This window comes from Parasteatoda tepidariorum, chromosome 10 (genome assembly GCF_043381705.1).
Source record: "Parasteatoda tepidariorum isolate YZ-2023 chromosome 10, CAS_Ptep_4.0, whole genome shotgun sequence".
Taxonomy (NCBI): domain Eukaryota; kingdom Metazoa; phylum Arthropoda; class Arachnida; order Araneae; family Theridiidae; genus Parasteatoda; species Parasteatoda tepidariorum.
This window is the reverse complement of record NC_092213.1, coordinates 22,533,183-22,550,459: the sequence shown is the minus strand read 5'-3', so window position 1 is coordinate 22,550,459 and position 17,277 is coordinate 22,533,183. Positions and strand designations below refer to the sequence as shown.

General features: G+C 26.9%; 1 protein-coding gene across 1 annotated transcript; it reads left to right on the top strand.

Moving 5' to 3' along the window:
• Positions 1 to 87: 87 nt before the first annotated feature.
• Positions 88 to 14,696, top strand: LOC107439837 (solute carrier family 12 member 9; the record flags this gene model as incomplete). The annotated part of the gene is given in 10 exon segments (XM_043050010.2): positions 88 to 222; positions 1,081 to 1,365; positions 3,836 to 3,943; positions 5,336 to 5,447; positions 6,548 to 6,705; positions 7,229 to 7,311; positions 7,421 to 7,545; positions 8,688 to 8,880; positions 11,497 to 11,742; positions 12,719 to 14,696. Coding segments are annotated over 10 exon segments (2,309 nt in total), but the record flags the coding sequence as incomplete, so codon positions are not given.
• Positions 14,697 to 17,277: the final 2,581 nt, after the last annotated feature.

The following is a 17,277-nucleotide window of genomic DNA, read 5'->3' as shown; positions in this document are numbered from 1 at the left end:
TTCGCACAATGTTATATATTAATTTTCATCGGTACATAAATTTTTATAAACATAACTGATTGTGTTTTAATCCTTAACGTATATTAGTCATGATCAGTAGAGCTTTAGGGCCTGAATTTGGTGGCAGCATTGGAACTTTGTTCTTCTTAGCAAACATATTTTCCAGTGCTTTGTATATAACTGGATGTGTGGAAGGATTAGTTGACAGTTTTGGACCATCTGGTGAGATTCTAATTTTCCAATGAACTAATTTGTTTCTATGTAATCTTTAATCTTTACTATTTTTAGGAGTGTGTGATAGATTTTCCTTTTTAAAAAAAAAAATTTACTATTTCGTATATTTTAAAGTTTAAGTAAATATTTCTCTTAAATTATAGTTGTCTTAAAACCATTGTGGACTGATTTGCAGCTTGCAGCAATATAACAATTCATGCAAAATACCTTGACATTTTCTCCTTCTGGGTTTCCTTCTTTATGTATATGCTAGTTCCACAACTGTTGGACACCCTAATGCACCATTTGGTGTAGTTCATTTATGTCGCACTAGAGCTGCACAATGGGCTATTGGCGACTGTCTGGGAAACATCCCTGAGGCTGATCCGAAGACATGCCATCACAATTTTGATCCTCTGCAGAGGGGATGCCACCACTTTGTGTTAGACTTTTTTTAAATTTTTGTTGCCAATATTAAATTCAATCGATCTAAGAAGTAGGCTATATTTGCAAGGAAATCTAAATTAAGAGTAGATTTTAAACTGTGAACACTAGTGTCAAATTAATATAAAGTTTATCTGTGTCTAGTAAGTTGAATCTGTATTGTTCATTTTATTTTTATAGTGCACATCTAAAACTTTAATTAAAATCATTCAGTTGTGCTTAATGCTCTTTGACTACATTAAGTAACAGTAAGGTGCAGTTTTTTTTCTTCTAAATATTGTAGCAATTAAATATTTCTCTACTTTAATGTAATAAATTAAATTTGTTTCATTTTTCTTTCTAAATTTAGAGAAATATAAATACTTGATATTTAATATTTTGTTGAAATTGCCATAATTTTAATGTTTTATTTTTAAATTTTAGGGAGCTTGGAATCTATTTTACCAGGAGGGCCCTGGTACAATTTCCTCTTTGGATCTGTTTTGAATTTCTTCAATTGTATTGTATGTCTCGTTGGAGCATCAATGTTTGCTCGTACTTCAGTTATTATATTCATAATTGTTCTTACAAGTACTGCATCTGTTGTGATAAGTTTTATGGCTGTCACTCCATTCTTTGTTTCTCTTCCTGCTGAAAATCATGTAGTAAATGTAAGTGTAGCAGAATATACAGGATTCAGCTGGCATACTTTCACAAATAATATCTGGGGTAAGATCCATTTTGTAGATTGCCAACTTTTAATTAGTATGATCTAATAACATTAGTTTTAATAGTCAGTGTACCTTCAATTATACAATACAAATTCTAAGCTTTTTAGATTAAACAAGAATAAAGAATTTATGAAATTGTTTTGCCTATTTTAGAAAACTATTTTGAGGATGCAGTAGTATTTTGTGTGCAATGAACAAAATTTTGAGTGACCACCGCCAGTAAAATTGATTATAAAATCTGCCTTTTTTTTTTTTTTTTTTAAATCAAGTCTGCGAGAACTGGATTGTGTCCATATCAGAACATGCTAAAACTATCCTTTTAAAAAATTACAGTTTTATGAAATAAAATTTTAATAGGGAATATTTTTAAAATTATTGAACTGTTTTTTCTTCTCTGATTAATTTTTTTTTTCTAAAATTCGAAAACCATATTTTAGGAACGCTCCTTTTTTTTTTTTTTTTTTTTTTTTTTTTTTTTTTTTTTTTTTTTTTTTTTTTTTTTTTTTTTTAAGTAATAAAATTCATTAGGTGTTTATGAACAAATTTACAGGTGTGGATAATTCAAAAATTTTAATTTTGCTAACCAAACAAGTGTGCTAATGTTTTAAAATCCCTCTAATTTAAAGAAATTTTATCTAATGTTTAATTAAACTACCAAGCGTAGATTTAGTAAGATTAAAGTTTTATAATCACTTTAGCTTAAAGTGTATTATAAAATTTTAACTTGGGGAAAAAATATTTTCTTGAGTTCAAACATTCTGGCTTTTAAAATCTACTGCTTTATTAAATGTTCTTGGAATGGACATGATTTAATATCTTTAAGTTCTATATTTGGCTTTATTTTATTAAAATTTCAAAATTCTTTTAAAGCGATACACTAGAATAAAAGCAAAAAACACATGTTTAGTAGAATAACAGTATGAATATTAAAAAAAAATTACAATCTAAACTGTCCTAGTGAACTAAAATAGTTTCTCAAGACAGTGGATATATTTTTAAAAAATGAATTTTAGTTGGAACATAGTTCAATGAGCTTTTCTTTCATGCATATTTAAGCTAACATCTACCGATATTTTTAGACCTAATCTGAATATATTCAAAAACTTGACTAAAAGTAAAAAAATTTGTAATAAAATTGTTTTAATATTAATCAATACATTGAAGAATAAATAACTATTAACAAAATTTAATTGTCAATCATTTATATAAGTATTTAGAATTCTAAGAATTAAAAAAAAATTTCATTAGAATTTTATTTAGTGTTGAGTGTTGGCTCTTGTTCAACATTGTCTTGTTGACAAGATTGACATTGAATTTTATACTATTGATAAAATAAAAATTAGAACAAAAAAATAGAATCCAAATACGCTTTATCTTTATTGTTCAACATTAATTAAAATAGCTAACATTAAAAAAGACTTAAAATAAGAAAAATCTGTCTTTGTAGTTCTATACTGCTTCCCTTACTCCTAAATCCTAGCAAACTGTATGGACCCAGATAGATACTCCATGACCTATGAAAAAGTTCACTAAGACATTTGATAAAGATGATGTCTCAGTTGTGACACAATATTTTAGGTTGCTTCACTTTTGGCTGCTTATGTATGGTTAATGGCATTGAAAAAGTATCTATACTTGGCATGAATATTTCTTTTCGATTTATGTCTCTTTCGTTTAATAATATCTGAAGAATTATAACCGTTTGTGAATATTATGAGCCAAAGAGCTGTTTCATTTAATAGTTAACTATGCTCCATGGCAATTTATAAAGCACATCAAATATGTAGTTCTGAGGCTAAACATTGTTCCAAAATAAGGCCTGCAAAGTCTGAAAAACTTACAACAGCATTTAGAAACCACTTAGTAGTCTTATGAAACTGGGTTTTGAATTTTCCACTTTTTGTGTAAATTATTTATTAATGGTTACCTTCCTCAATGTGCATCACTATTTCTGTAAAATATATCTTTTGTATGTTTACTGTTTTCACCCTACATTAGCACAGGAGTAAAGCAATTCATGACCAGCTAATGTAGTTCCCACTGAGGGTAGATTTTAGATGTCTGTATATTTAACGTTGCAGGGTAGCTCAGAATAGTTAAGTGGTGTAGTTTGAATTTATTAGCTGGGGCATGCATTGATGTTACGGGTTCAAGTTTGGATATTCCCCATAGCTAAGTTGTTTGCTATGTATGAACTTTAGTGAGCTAAATCCAAATTAGAGCCATAAGCTTTTCTTCAGCTATAGCTTTTGTTCAAAATTACAAATATGTATGTTCTTATTTATTTAATAAATTATAATTTTTTTTAAGATTTTTGCATTGATTACTTTGATGCAACAAAACCAATTTTATTGCATTTTATGAAACTTTTTTTTATAACTACATTTTGTTTTCTAAATTTTATTTAATGATTAAGAATTTTTCTAATGTATAATAAATAATCCATTTTCTATCCATCTTGTTTTCAGCAAATTATGGAGAGGACTATACAACCAGCAAAATGACTACTTTTGCGACTGTTTTTGCAGTTATGTTTAGTGGTGTAACTGGAATCATGGCAGGGGCCAATATGTCTGGTAATAAGTCTAAAGCAATTTTATACATTTAATAGAAATGTTATTGCTGATAGCTTCTTAAGTTTGAAATGCTTGTTTTTAATAATTTCATGTGTTTTGCTGTTTTTTAAAAAAAATTTCTGCTTGACAACCTCATTACCTAAATAAATAAAATATGGTGTAATTGGAATTGATATTTACTTAAACTAACATTGCTGAAAGAATGTAAGTTGTGGTATTCTGCAGAATTAATTCTTATGATCCTTAATTTTACACAAATTATATTTCTTTCTGTACTTCTCATTTAAATTATTAAATTTCTTTTTAAATAGTAGTACAAGCAAATCTATTTCTAAATTTGTTATAAATTGAAAAATCTATGTACAGTACAGAACCCGTTATCCGGAAATCTGAAAACCAAAAAACCGGAACGAAATTCGATAAATGTTCCCACCATTTTTTTATAAAAAAAAAAAATTTTCCTCATAAGATTTTAGGATTTTTCTTTCTTTTTTGAAAGATGTTTACCTTACCATCATTTTGGAAATAATCATTAGTGTATTACTCCATCGTTTTTTCTTTTTAAGATTATTTCCAAAAAAAAAATTTTTTTAGTTGGGTTTAATAATAAAAAAAAAACGGCTTTTTGTAGCGATTCCGAAAACCGGAAAAATCGGTTATCCGGAATAGCGATAGTCCTGATCGTTCCGGATAATCGGTTCCCTACTGTATATAAATATTTGCAAATTTTATTAAAGTATACAATCAAAATTGTAGGCATTCTGTTAATTCCATTTTGCATACAATTTTTTTCTTTCACTGAAATTAAACAATCGCTATTGGCAAGAAATGGGTGTTTCTAAATCAGACTATCCAAAGTTATAATTGAAATTTGTTTTATTGCAAGTTTTTTGTGTAGGCCTGGATATTAACAAATCTTTTCTCTGAAGAGTTATCCTTTGCTGATATCCATGTAGATTTACTAATTTATCTAGGTTAAGTACATAAATTATTTCTAGATATTCCTGCAAACTAAAATATGACCATGTAGATGTTCAAAGCATTAACTCTAAAAATAGAAATTATTTTAAATTTTTGTTACTTTTGCAGAGTCAAATTATTACGTTAATAGATTAATTGACACAATTGTTTTAGAAACAAATGTTTGACTTATTTTGAAGGGATTTTTCTTGAATCAAATTAATATATAACTGAATTTCGGTTGCTATACTGGACTACAAGCCACGGTTCTAATTGGTATTAAAATTAAGAATCTGTGGATTAGACAGTTGGATTTTATATATATATGTCTTTATAGTGAAATAGTAGTAGTGATGGAAGTTAATACTAAAGAATATAAATTTATATACATATATTAAACCATTTAAAATATGTACTCTATTTAAATTTCAGGAGACTTGAAAGATCCTGGCAGAGCTATCCCTAAAGGAACTCTCACTGCTATGTCTTTCACATTTGTTACATACACTTTATTATTCTTCCTTACTGCCGCATCTTGTTCAAGGTAAGTATTTAGTTAAAGAAAAGTAAAATTGTTGTATATATATCATCCTGGAATGTTGAGTAATTGAGAAGGGAGGAATTTTGGACTAATCTATTCAATTTGAAAAACATTGTCTAAAATCTTTGAGCAACAGTTTTAATGTTTTAAAATTTATGTTTTGAAAATTTTATTAAAATAGATTCCTCTTTTTTTTTTTTTTTTTTTTTTNTTTTGGTTTTTTTTTTTTTTTTTTAAATTTTCTTATCACTCTTTTTAAATATGTATCTGTTTATTACTTTGTATATTAACTGGCATAAAAAATTTTGAGCAAACTGGTATCACTAGTTTATATAGATTAGAAATTTTAGAACGGAATTGAACCAATTTTTTTGTATTATAAATTTATTAAACTTGTTTTAATAAATGTATAAGTAGTTTAATAAATAATGTTATGGTAAATTTTACTGGACTTTTTTTTCTTCCAATCTGACCGAAATCTTAATGATAATGTGCAGTTAAAAATTTTGCATTGGAGAATAGTGCGATTAGTTTCTATCAATGTCTATCTTTGGAATGATACCATTAACTCTGCGTTTTAGATTTTTTCTAAATAAAAAGAAAAAACTTTCACCTTGTTGTAAAATTTTTGATGCAATTGTAATAGCATACTTTTAAATTTATTTAACAAATTTACAATGCTGAAAATCAACTCAAAATTTAATATCTGCCTTTGTTCATCTTTAAAATGGCACTTTGCTTCAAAGTAATATATTTTTCTAAAAAATTTTTTATTTGCTGCTTGATTGAAGTTTATTGGCAGCATGAGCCAGAAGTGGCTATACTGCTTTTTTCACTGGTTTAGATATACTGTTGTGTAATGTTTACATTTTCCTATTTTGATAAAATTAATGTATAGGGTTACCAAACATAATAATCTTTTAATCAAACTGATTCCCATTGTTACTGAGAATAATATATCATAAATTTTTGTTGAAGAAAATTAAATAAAATATTAACTAAGTTTTAAATTTTATATATTTTTGTATAACTAGCTAGCAGATGTTTGTGTTTACTTAAACTAAGAATTATTTTGTAAATTTTTTCCTAATTTTCTTTTCTAGCCTTCTGTTAAAGAATAATTATCTCTATATGCAGTATATAAATCTTTATCCTCCTCTTGTGTCAGTTGGTCTGTTTTGTGCTACTTTATCAGCAGCTTTGAGTAATCTCATTGGTTCATCCAGAGTCTTGGAAGCATTGGCCAAAGATGAAATATTTGGTAATATTAAGTCTTATCTGTTTATTTGTCTAATTTTGTTTTGAACATAAGTTCTTATCTAATGAATTTTTTAATATTTCTGTACTAAAAGATAAATTTAGTAATTTGGTATTCTATACAATCAATCTAACAATATTCATTGCTTATTCAATTAATAAATTTTATTTATTTTTAATTATGTGTGTTAATGGCTGAAACCTATAGAAATATGCAATTAAATTCTTACAAAGGAGACAAGAATAAAATCTTTAGTGGCTTAAAAAAAGCTTTACTTGTCCTTTTTAGTTGAACCTTTTTTTAAGTGCTTCATTTGGCTTATAGTTTAACTCTTTTAAGTTGTCCTGTTTTCTATTAGATTATATTTTAATCAATATTTAATCACATTTTAATGACTTGAAATATGTTAAAAACATGTTTTTCAGACATAAAGCTTTTTAACTTAATTGGATTATTAAAAAAAATTTTATTTTAAATGTATGTTTAAAATATATTCATTTTCTTTAAAATTAAACTTTATTTTTAGGGCCTCTTTTGATACCAGTAGTGAAATTGACACATGGAAACAATCCTATTGGAGCTGTAATTATAGCTTGGTTTTTAGTTCAGGTAATTTTATAATACTTTTATATGGAATTTATTCCATCTAATACTTATTTAAAATTTGATTATTTTAAAATGCTTTTGAAAATTATTGACTTTAAATTTTTGCTTTCAGTTGATTCTTCTGATTGGATCATTGAATACCATTGCCCAGATAACATCTGTATTCTTTTTGCTGTCCTATTTCTCTACTAATTTAGCTTGTTTAGGCCTTGAAGTAGCGTCTGCTCCTAATTTCAGGTGATCTTTTAGTGACTTTTTTACTTAGACATTTGAAAATAACTCTAAAACATTCCTGAAATTTTCACTCTGTAAAAATTAAAAAAAATTTATTAAGCTTAAAGTTGTTTATTTAGGTTGATAGAAATTTTTAGCCTGCTAATATTTTTCCATTTTTGTTATGCATTCAAAATTTAGCTGGCTACAGGATGCGTAGAGTTTCTAAAATCCCTTAAAAAAAAAATTTTTCAGGGTTTGTAAAAGTACTTAATCTGTCTTTTAAAAAAAAAATTTTTTTTTTTTTTACTTTGCAGTGTTGCTTGTCATTCTAAATTGCAGAAATGCGCGATTTTCCACAATTCTCTGCAATATTTATCAAAAACTAGTTATTTTATCATGATTTTGTATAGTTTTTGAATTTTATTGATTTTTATGTTTTATAAATTAATAACTTTAAATGATAGAAAAATATTTTTATTACTGCACAGATCCTTATTTTTCCTTTTTTTTTTTTTTTTTTTNTTTTTTTTTTTTTTTTTTTTTTTTTTTTTTTTTTTTTTTTTTTAATACTTGGAAAGGGATTAAAATATTTGAGTGCTTAAAAAGCACTTAAAAGTTAAAAGTTGCTTATATTTTGTTGAAAAATCCTGGCTATGCACCCTGGGTAAGCTTTCTTATCCATAATTCTTCCTCTCAAAAATGTGCCTAAAGCATGATCTTAAAGTTGTTCATTCAGTGTGAAGAGTTATAATGTGATAAAAATTAAAACCTCTTTGTCTATAAGCATCCTATTTAGCTAAATGGTTAAAGACCCTTTTCCTTTATCATATCTGTTCTCTCTAGTTTGACATGAATCTGAATATACCTTTTCTTTAATGAATGCACTGTAATGTAAATCAAATTTTTCTAAACTTTAATAAATAAAAAAAATTCACAGGGAGAAATGTTTTCCAAAAGTTATTCTGAATTTTGTCAGTCATTAGCAATCGAAGTAGTTTCTCGCATATCTTTTTAGTCCTAGAAATTTCTATTTTGCCTTAATATTTTGATCACATTTCTATTTATAAATAAAACTTTAAATTCAATGAGTAATGATGCCTTCTCTTGTTAAAATAAATTATGTTTCAAGTTTTTGACTATTCATTTTTTTTTTTTTTAAATAGGCCTTCATTTAAATACTTTTCTTGGCACACTGCAATGATTGGTATTCTCGGCTGCATTTCCATGATGTTTGTAATAAGTCCCCTTTATGCTGCTATCTCCATAATAATGTGCTTGCTGCTAGTTATAATTCTTCATTTGAGATCATTGCCTGTCCGATGGGGATCTATTAGCCAAGCTTTGATATTTCACCAGGTGACTCTTATATTAATTCTTATTCACGATGTATTATTTATGGACATTGTATATAATTTAAATTACATTAAAATTGTTGAGAAAATAAGATTTAAATTTATAACAATCTTTAAATTTTTATATTACACTAATTCTATTTAGTTAAGTTATTTTCTAAACTGGTAATTATATGGTCTTGAAAAAAAATAATTGCTGTCAATTTCGTATGGTAAAAAAGAAAGTCCACTTAAATTTTGACAAGCATTGTCTAAAATATTTAATTATCTTACTCCTTTTTTTATAAGAAAAATATATTACAGCAGGTAAAGAGTCAAATTTTAATTTATGCAATTTAGTTTTGTATTTATGTTATATTTAGTAAGTGAAATGTTAAATGAGGAATCTATTTAAATGATGCTGTCAAAATATATTTTGGTAAACTTTGAAACTAGGTGTTTTTTAAAATAAGTAGTACCTTTTGGTGCACACATAAAGTAAGTTTACAGCTATGTATTAAAAGTTTATCCATTTACGGAAGAATAATATGAAATAATTTGTAAATATTTTGAGTGAACTTTTTAACCCTGAGAAAATACTGTTTGCTGTGCTAAATGCTAAGTTTCATATAGCTAAATTAGAAGATTTAAGTTCTATCTTTATCCCAGAATTAATTTGTTTTAAAGAGATTTGATTTAGGTTTAATTTTTATTAAATTCTCCTTTTTAAATGCTTTTTACATCTTTTCTCGAAGACAGAATTTTGAAAAACATTGTCTGGCTACCTTTGAGCACATACTTAAAGAAATTTTACTTTAACCTTTATACTGTCAGTATGTTCCAGTATCTTTACAAATGTTTGTTAAATCAAAGCACATTATTGATATATTAATGTGCTGTAGTAATGTTATATTAGAAACTTAAAAAAGAAAAGATTGAGAAAAGCAAAAAAAAACAGTAAAAGATACTGCCTTCTAGTTCAGGACAGCTGTGTATAAATGTTAAGCAAATTCCTTATTTTATATAAATACAAGGTTCCCACAGTCCTTAAAAACTGCTTAATTTTTATTTTTCAAAATAAGGGCACTTAAAAGCACTTAATTTTGGTACAAAGTTTTTAGAGTCCTTAATTTTTCAGTATCGCTATACTTGATAGGAACGATTTTGTCAGTCTTCTAAAATATTTTTAGAAAAGGTCTTTTTTTTTTATCACCTAGAATGAGACCATGCATTGAGGATACACCACTTTAGAGACAAAACTTTTTGCTTTTTCTTTTTGGCGTAACTGAATATTTAGCGTGATTAGACCACTACTGAATATGTGATGCATGTCTTGCAGCAAAATATTAAAACATGTTTTAATAATTTTAAATTTTTTCCCAAATTTATTTATTACTTTTTTTTTTTTTTAATGAATGAAAAAATTTGCAAATCTTAATTTTGCTATTTAATTTCAATGAAATCATTAAAAATGGAATATGGATTAGTTTCATAGATGTTAACATTTAAAAATCTGAAAATTTTTAAAAAACCCAACCCTGGTTTGCAAAAATTGACTGGTCCTGCTTTGGCGAATCCTGATACTTATTACAATTATATCAGTACTTAAACTATAATGAATTTTTTTTTTAATTTATTGATATTTTTTAGGAAAGGTAAATAATTGGTACTGTCACTGGCATTATATTCGATGATAAACAATTATACTATTTTTATGGTGCTTAATTTTTAGGAAAAAGTCCTTAATTTTTGCTTTTATTTATTTTCTCTCCTTTCAATTTTTTAAAGCTTTTCATTTTATTTAAAATGAAGTGTAAAGAAATCAGAAGTTAGAATTCAAAAAGTTTGGAAATTTAATGAAATACCTTAACATCCAGAGAAAAATTCAGTTTGAAGGTTAAATATTAATCCAAAAGCATTTGTTTAATTTTTGTAATAAATGTTAAGTATAAGATTACGACAAAAAGATATACTAAATATGAAACTTATGTCCTGTGTAACAAAAATAGGGAAAATTCGATAAAATCAGTCAGGGTAAGGTTTGGATTTTTTTTAATGTATATGGCAATTTGTTGTCATAGGCCATTACGGTACTTGGGGTGTGATTGTTGTTTTCCAGTGACTTGAATTAGACTTCTGCCACACCCATGTGTTACACCTGTTTATAGATGGGACCCATTCACTCATTCCTCACCAGATAGTACTTTTGACCTGAACAAGAGAACAATCAAATCTACAATCCAGAACCCCCAGAAGTGTAATTTGTTATGGGAACATGGAAGACTTTGTAACCAAACAGTTTTAAGGTGCACCAGTCTCCATTTACTACACGGAGAGTATTCGGCCAACTTGATTCAAACTCCTATTTTCCCGAATGAGAGCCCAGCGTCCTACCAACCAGTCTATCCCGACGCGTATGGCCAATCTATGAAAATTTTAAAGTTTGTTTTCGTAAGAATAGGAGTTAATAACCTGGCTCTAAAATTTAGATCGGTTTATTAGGTTTTAACATGTTAAAGACTATATTTTTTGAAACCGTGGGGCAGGAGACTATAGGAAACCACATTCTTAACATTAATTTTATCTGTCATTTTGGAAAATTTCTTTTCTCATTCTAATTTTTTAAATTCAATTTTTTTAGGTCCGCAAGTACTTACTCCTACTGGATAGCAGAAAGGATCATGTCAAGTTTTGGCGGCCTCAATTTCTCCTTTTGGTTGCTAATCCTCGATCCTGTCTCCCTTTAATAAGATTCGCCAACGATCTGAAAAAGAGTGGCTTGTATGTTATTGGGCATGTTAAACTGGGACGAATTGGAGAAAATGAGCTTTCGGACCCTGTTGCTGAAGAGTATCCTTTGTGGCTTACTTTACTTGATAAATTAAAGGTTTGTACCATTTTTTTTTAAAGGTATGTTTGTGACATATTGGCATGCAGAGGTGTGTAGATGTTCTGAGCAAACTCCTTAAATTCCCCTGAAAAGAGGAATATAGTAAAGAACCTATCAAAGTATAGGAAAAAGCAATGGAACAATATAGGCATGAAAATTTTATGGGATGTTTTAAATTCATTTTTATATAAATATATGTAGAAACTGATCTCTTCTAAAAACTTATTTCCTATGAAATATTCTTTTTGTGTAAACTAAATTTCTAGTACTTCATAATTAAATTTCTTTTAAAATCTTACTTCACTTAATCCACAATTTTTCAAAAACCTAATTTCAGTAACTATTAATTTAAAAAATAGAATGAGCCATTCAATAATGTATCTATCTGAAATTGTGTATAGTTATGGTTTCTAATATAATCAAGAAAAAGAGTTCTTAGTCAGAAGCTAATTATTTTATGTTCATGTTAAATCTTACAATGTAAACGGGGTTATTTACTATATAATGAAATGTTGTAAAAGTAAACACATAACTCATATAAAATTACAAAACTAATATTTTCAAATGATATTTTTATGATGACTGAACTTTTCAGAAAATAGTGAAAATTTGTGAGAAAAAATATGTAGCTGTTTAATTTCTATAGCTTTTCCAGCTGTAGTTCCCAAGCTTGATAAACAATTTTATTTTGGGGTATCGTTGTATTTGCATTCTTCAAAGTACAAGAACATAGTTAAACATAAAATACTAATGAAAAAGTACTTTCAATAAATATTTCTAATTCTTCGTTTTGCTGAGATTTTATTGCTATAAGAAAATTTTCCTAAAATTTTACAAAATGCTTGTTTCTAAAGACTCTAAAATCCATTAAATAGTTATGAAAGGTATTATGAAACTGAATCTCTCTATAATAAATATGAGACTAATTAAAAAAGAATTACCTTATTTTTGTACGCCTTCTATTTTATTACAGATTAAAGCTTTTGTAGAAGTTACTTTATCCCCAACTGTAAGAGAAGGTTTTCATCATCTGGCTCGTATTTCTGGCCTTGGAGCAATGAAACCAAACACTGTCCTCCTTGGTTTTTATGATGACATTGAACCTGAAGATTTTTTCGAAAGAGAATCCGCATTTATTGACATCCAAAGAGTAATTTTGAAAGACCAGGTATTTTTGGAGCTAAGAGACCAACCTGGCAATAGGTCACTATCTATGGAAGAATATGTGCAGATTATTTGGGATGGTATTTTCTGCTTACAGAAAAATGTTTGCCTCGCCAGGCATTTTCACAAACTAGACAAAAAAGCTTTAAACAGAAAAGGTCACAAAAAATATATTGATTTATGGCCTATTAATTTTTTTAACCCAAGGTCTATTCATTGCATTGATAACTGCTGGCAGTTCATAATGCAACTGGCGTGCATCTTGAATATGGTATCTGGATGGAAGTCTTCCGCAGTCATTAGAGTATTTATGTGCACTAGTGCGCATTCTGAGAACTCCAGCTTTCATCAACAGCAGTGGGAAAACATGTTAAGGCTGTTAAGAGTCAATGCAAATATCAGCATAATTTTGTGGGATCACGTTACAGCTCTGCTCGATAACTTTGACAAATCTGAGTCGAACCAAATCAATATGAGTTACATCTCTGGTGTAAATGCCCTGATTAGGCAGCAAAGTTCTCAGACTTCTGTATTGTTTATATATTTACCACCTCCACCACAGTCATCAAAACTGCAGTTGAATTATCTTCAGCACTTGGATGCCCTGACTGTCAATTTGCCTCCCACACTGTTAGTCCACGGAATAAACCCTGTGACCTCTACTGCTTTATGAGCTTGTACTACATATTTAATCATTAGTGTATCTATTTGTCCATTTTTAGAGAAGTTTGTATTTATTCTTTAAGTTAATCTTAAAAATGTCTTTAACCGAAGTTCTAAAAGAATATTTATTTTATCTTGATTAGTTTTTTTGATAGGTTCATCATTTAAATTTTAAAAGTTCAGTTCTCTGATTTGTATAAATTTTGAAGATTTCTCCCAAAAAATGAATTTGTAGTAAGAAAAGTGTTTGGTGTTAATGTTTTTAAATAATTTAATTCTGAGTTAAAAATGAAATTATTTTTTTGTGGTGTGAAATCCCGTGTTTCAATGTATAGTTGTGGTGGATTCACAATTTTAAGGTTTCCAGTGTTTTTAGCTAGTTTTTAAATTTAAATCTATTGATTTCAGCCTATTTTATATTTTCCATGTCTTATTTTTGAGAATGTGAACTGTAAACTTTCATTATTTTTTGTGTCTTTATATTTATTTCTTTATACATATTTATTTCTAATACATATAATGTATCTTTCATTGCTGCTTTAATAAACTAGTTCCTTTTTAATTGTTGTGGCTATAGTGCAAAACTTAAGACTTATTTCAATATTTTGTCGATTATTAAAGTTTTACGAAGCTAGAATTCAATAATTTCAACTCTTATTGTTATAAAAAAAATTTAAATGATTTAGGTTGCAAAATTAGTTTAAGTAATTTTCAACAGCTATTTCTTCCATTTATCGAAAACATAATAAAAAATGCCTTAAGTTGCAAGTTTATATTCAAAAAATTTTAAAGGTTAATATTTTGGTCACTTCTCAAATAAAATTTTCTGCACTTAGTCACCCTAGTCAATTCAAACTGTATTACTTTTTGTGATAATTTTTTTATCTGTTATGTTTTGTTGGGGCTTCCAAACAAACTGTTATTCCTACTTCACAATTCTTAAATGTTATTGTGCTTGTGATTTACTGTTGCATTAAATTTTTAATGATAATTTGTGTTGGAAAAATCTTGTTTTTTTTCCAATTTTTTAACGTTTTGAAATTTTTGTAGTTCAAAACCTATTAATGTATTAGTTTATATATATAAATATTTGCTTTTATTGAATAAAAAATTTCTAATCTGAATTTCTTGATTTTACTTTTTAATACAAGTTTCATTTTAAAACCTTTAGTACTTTCATGAAAATCTTATCTTGATACCTCTTTACAAGGGAACTTTTGAGTGGATCTTATCACATCAACACTACGAATATTGCAAGAGAATTTTATGCAGATTCAGAAAATATTTTAAATTTTAGCTAAACTCTTATTTTGAACAACTGTGACCACCCAAAATTAGTAACCATTTGGTGAGAAAGTAGTATTACAGCACACTTGACTTGGTCTGTGAAATGAATTGTCACAGGAATTTCACTTATTCTGTGCTTAAACTTGCTTATTTTTCCATTTTCAAAAACTAGATTTTCCTTTACCATGTCTAATTTTCGTCACTTATTATGCAAAATCGTGGTTTCCACATTTTTCTATTCAACGTTTTCACAATTCATTCAACCACTATCCATTTCCGTACTTTTTGTACATTTCAAAATTATTTACATTTTTTTTAATCATTTCATTAAAGAAATACTGAATTAAGTAATAAATTTTAATAAAAGTTTATGCGCCATTATCTACTTTAGATTTGTAATATGAATTAAAGTTTTCTTTGTTTGCTTAATTCTTTACTTATCTTTATAAATTCAGTATGATCACTAATATTAATCTTGTTAATATTTTGTTAAATATGCTTTTATAAATAACTTATTTAAATCTAAAATTACTCTCTATAATCTTTTTTAATAATGGATTAATTATAATTTTGAATTAAAAATTTTTACATAATTAAAGTAATCATTAATTTAAGAAAAGAAATGAGCCACTCATTATTGAATATATTTAAAATTTTGTGTAAATTGTTTTTATGGTGGCTAATATAATTTTTAAAAATAAAGTTCTTAGTCAGAAATTAGTTATTTTATCATGATCATGTAAAATCTTTAATTAATTTCTATTTTCTTTAATAATTATTTTCTATTTTGTCAATGTATATAGTGCCTAAAGAGTGGGGTTTTTTTTTGGGGGGGGGGGGAAATTTGGCTATGAAAAATACAAATTTTAATTCACATTGAAATTTATTGCACTTATTGTTACAATTTTTAAATATTGGAGAATATGTGTGCAGTACAATGTTTTAATATGTCAATGTTCTTTCAGATACAAGGAAATAATCTAATCAAAATTAATGAGTTTTATCAGTTTTTGATAGTTTTAATAATATCCTGAAATGCTTATAACATTATTAATGAAGCTACTTACATGATCAAATTTTAAGTGATTCTGAGCATACTTAAGACTTAATCTCATTAGTTTTCCTTTACCACTTTGTATAAAAGATTTAGATTATTTTGTCAAGGCAAAACAAAAACTTTACCCTTGCACATTTCAGTAAAATAATTATCTTGCTTTTTAGAAGAGAAATCTGTTAAATGATAGTAAAATTTATTTTGAATCAAAAATAAAATATTGAAGCCAAGAAAACTTTATCTTCAATATTTTCTTTGAGTTAACTTTAAATGATAAATTGCCTAATTCATATAAAATGTATTAAAAATATTTTACTTTTTTTAATTTAGCTATTCTTTTTTTGTTCTTATGCCATTTAACCTACATGATTCATTTTTAGTATTGTACAAAGCTCATATGCCTGTTATGCTTTTGTTAAAAATGACAGACTACTAAAGCTTGAAATTTGTGAAAAAATTTACTTATAAGCAGTTTTTTATTGAGTAACAGCAATGTGACTAAGACATTGCATTGCTGTGTTTAAAGCAGTAGCTAGATCATGTCTCAAAACAAGTTAAAATTAAAGGGTTAAATGTAGCAGAAAAATTTGCATATTTATTCGAGGCAATAATCTTAATGTTAGATAATGTCATAGAAAAATGAAAAGAATATTGTTGATATCTATTTAATTTATTAATGAGTAAATATATATGTATTTATTTACAAGCACAGACACTTGAGTTTATGGCATCTTAATAAATATTTGTACAGTAGGGAACCGATTATCCGGAACGATCGGGACCATTGCTATTCCGGATAACTGATTTTTCCGGTTTTCTGAATCGCTACAAAAAGCCGTTTTTTTGTTGTTAAACCCAACTAAAAAAAAAATTTTTTTTTGGAAATAATCTAAAAAAGAAGAAAAAATGATGAAGTAATACACTAATGATTATTTCCAAAATGATTCTAAGGTAAACATCTTTCGAAAAAGAAAGAAAAATACTAAATTCTTATGAGGAAAAAAAATTTATTTTTTAAAAAATGGTTGGAAAATTTATCGAATTTCGTTCCGGTTTTTTGGTTTTCCGGTTTTCTGATTTCCGGATAACGGGTTCTGTACTGTACTTAGCTTAAATAGCAACATAAAACAGTTCATTACAATAAAATTGTTAAAATTAAATAATACAGTCAAGCATATTTCTAATATGAAGATAAAACTTCTTTTTTGTTTTTGCTTAAATGTAAATCAATAAATTTATCATATAATATTTTATAAATTTATCATTCACAACGCAATGTTAGAAACTCAAAATATTTCATCAAAATTGGTGCAATATTGCTACTGTTCAAGTCATAACAATTTAAAATCTTAATTATGAGTTTT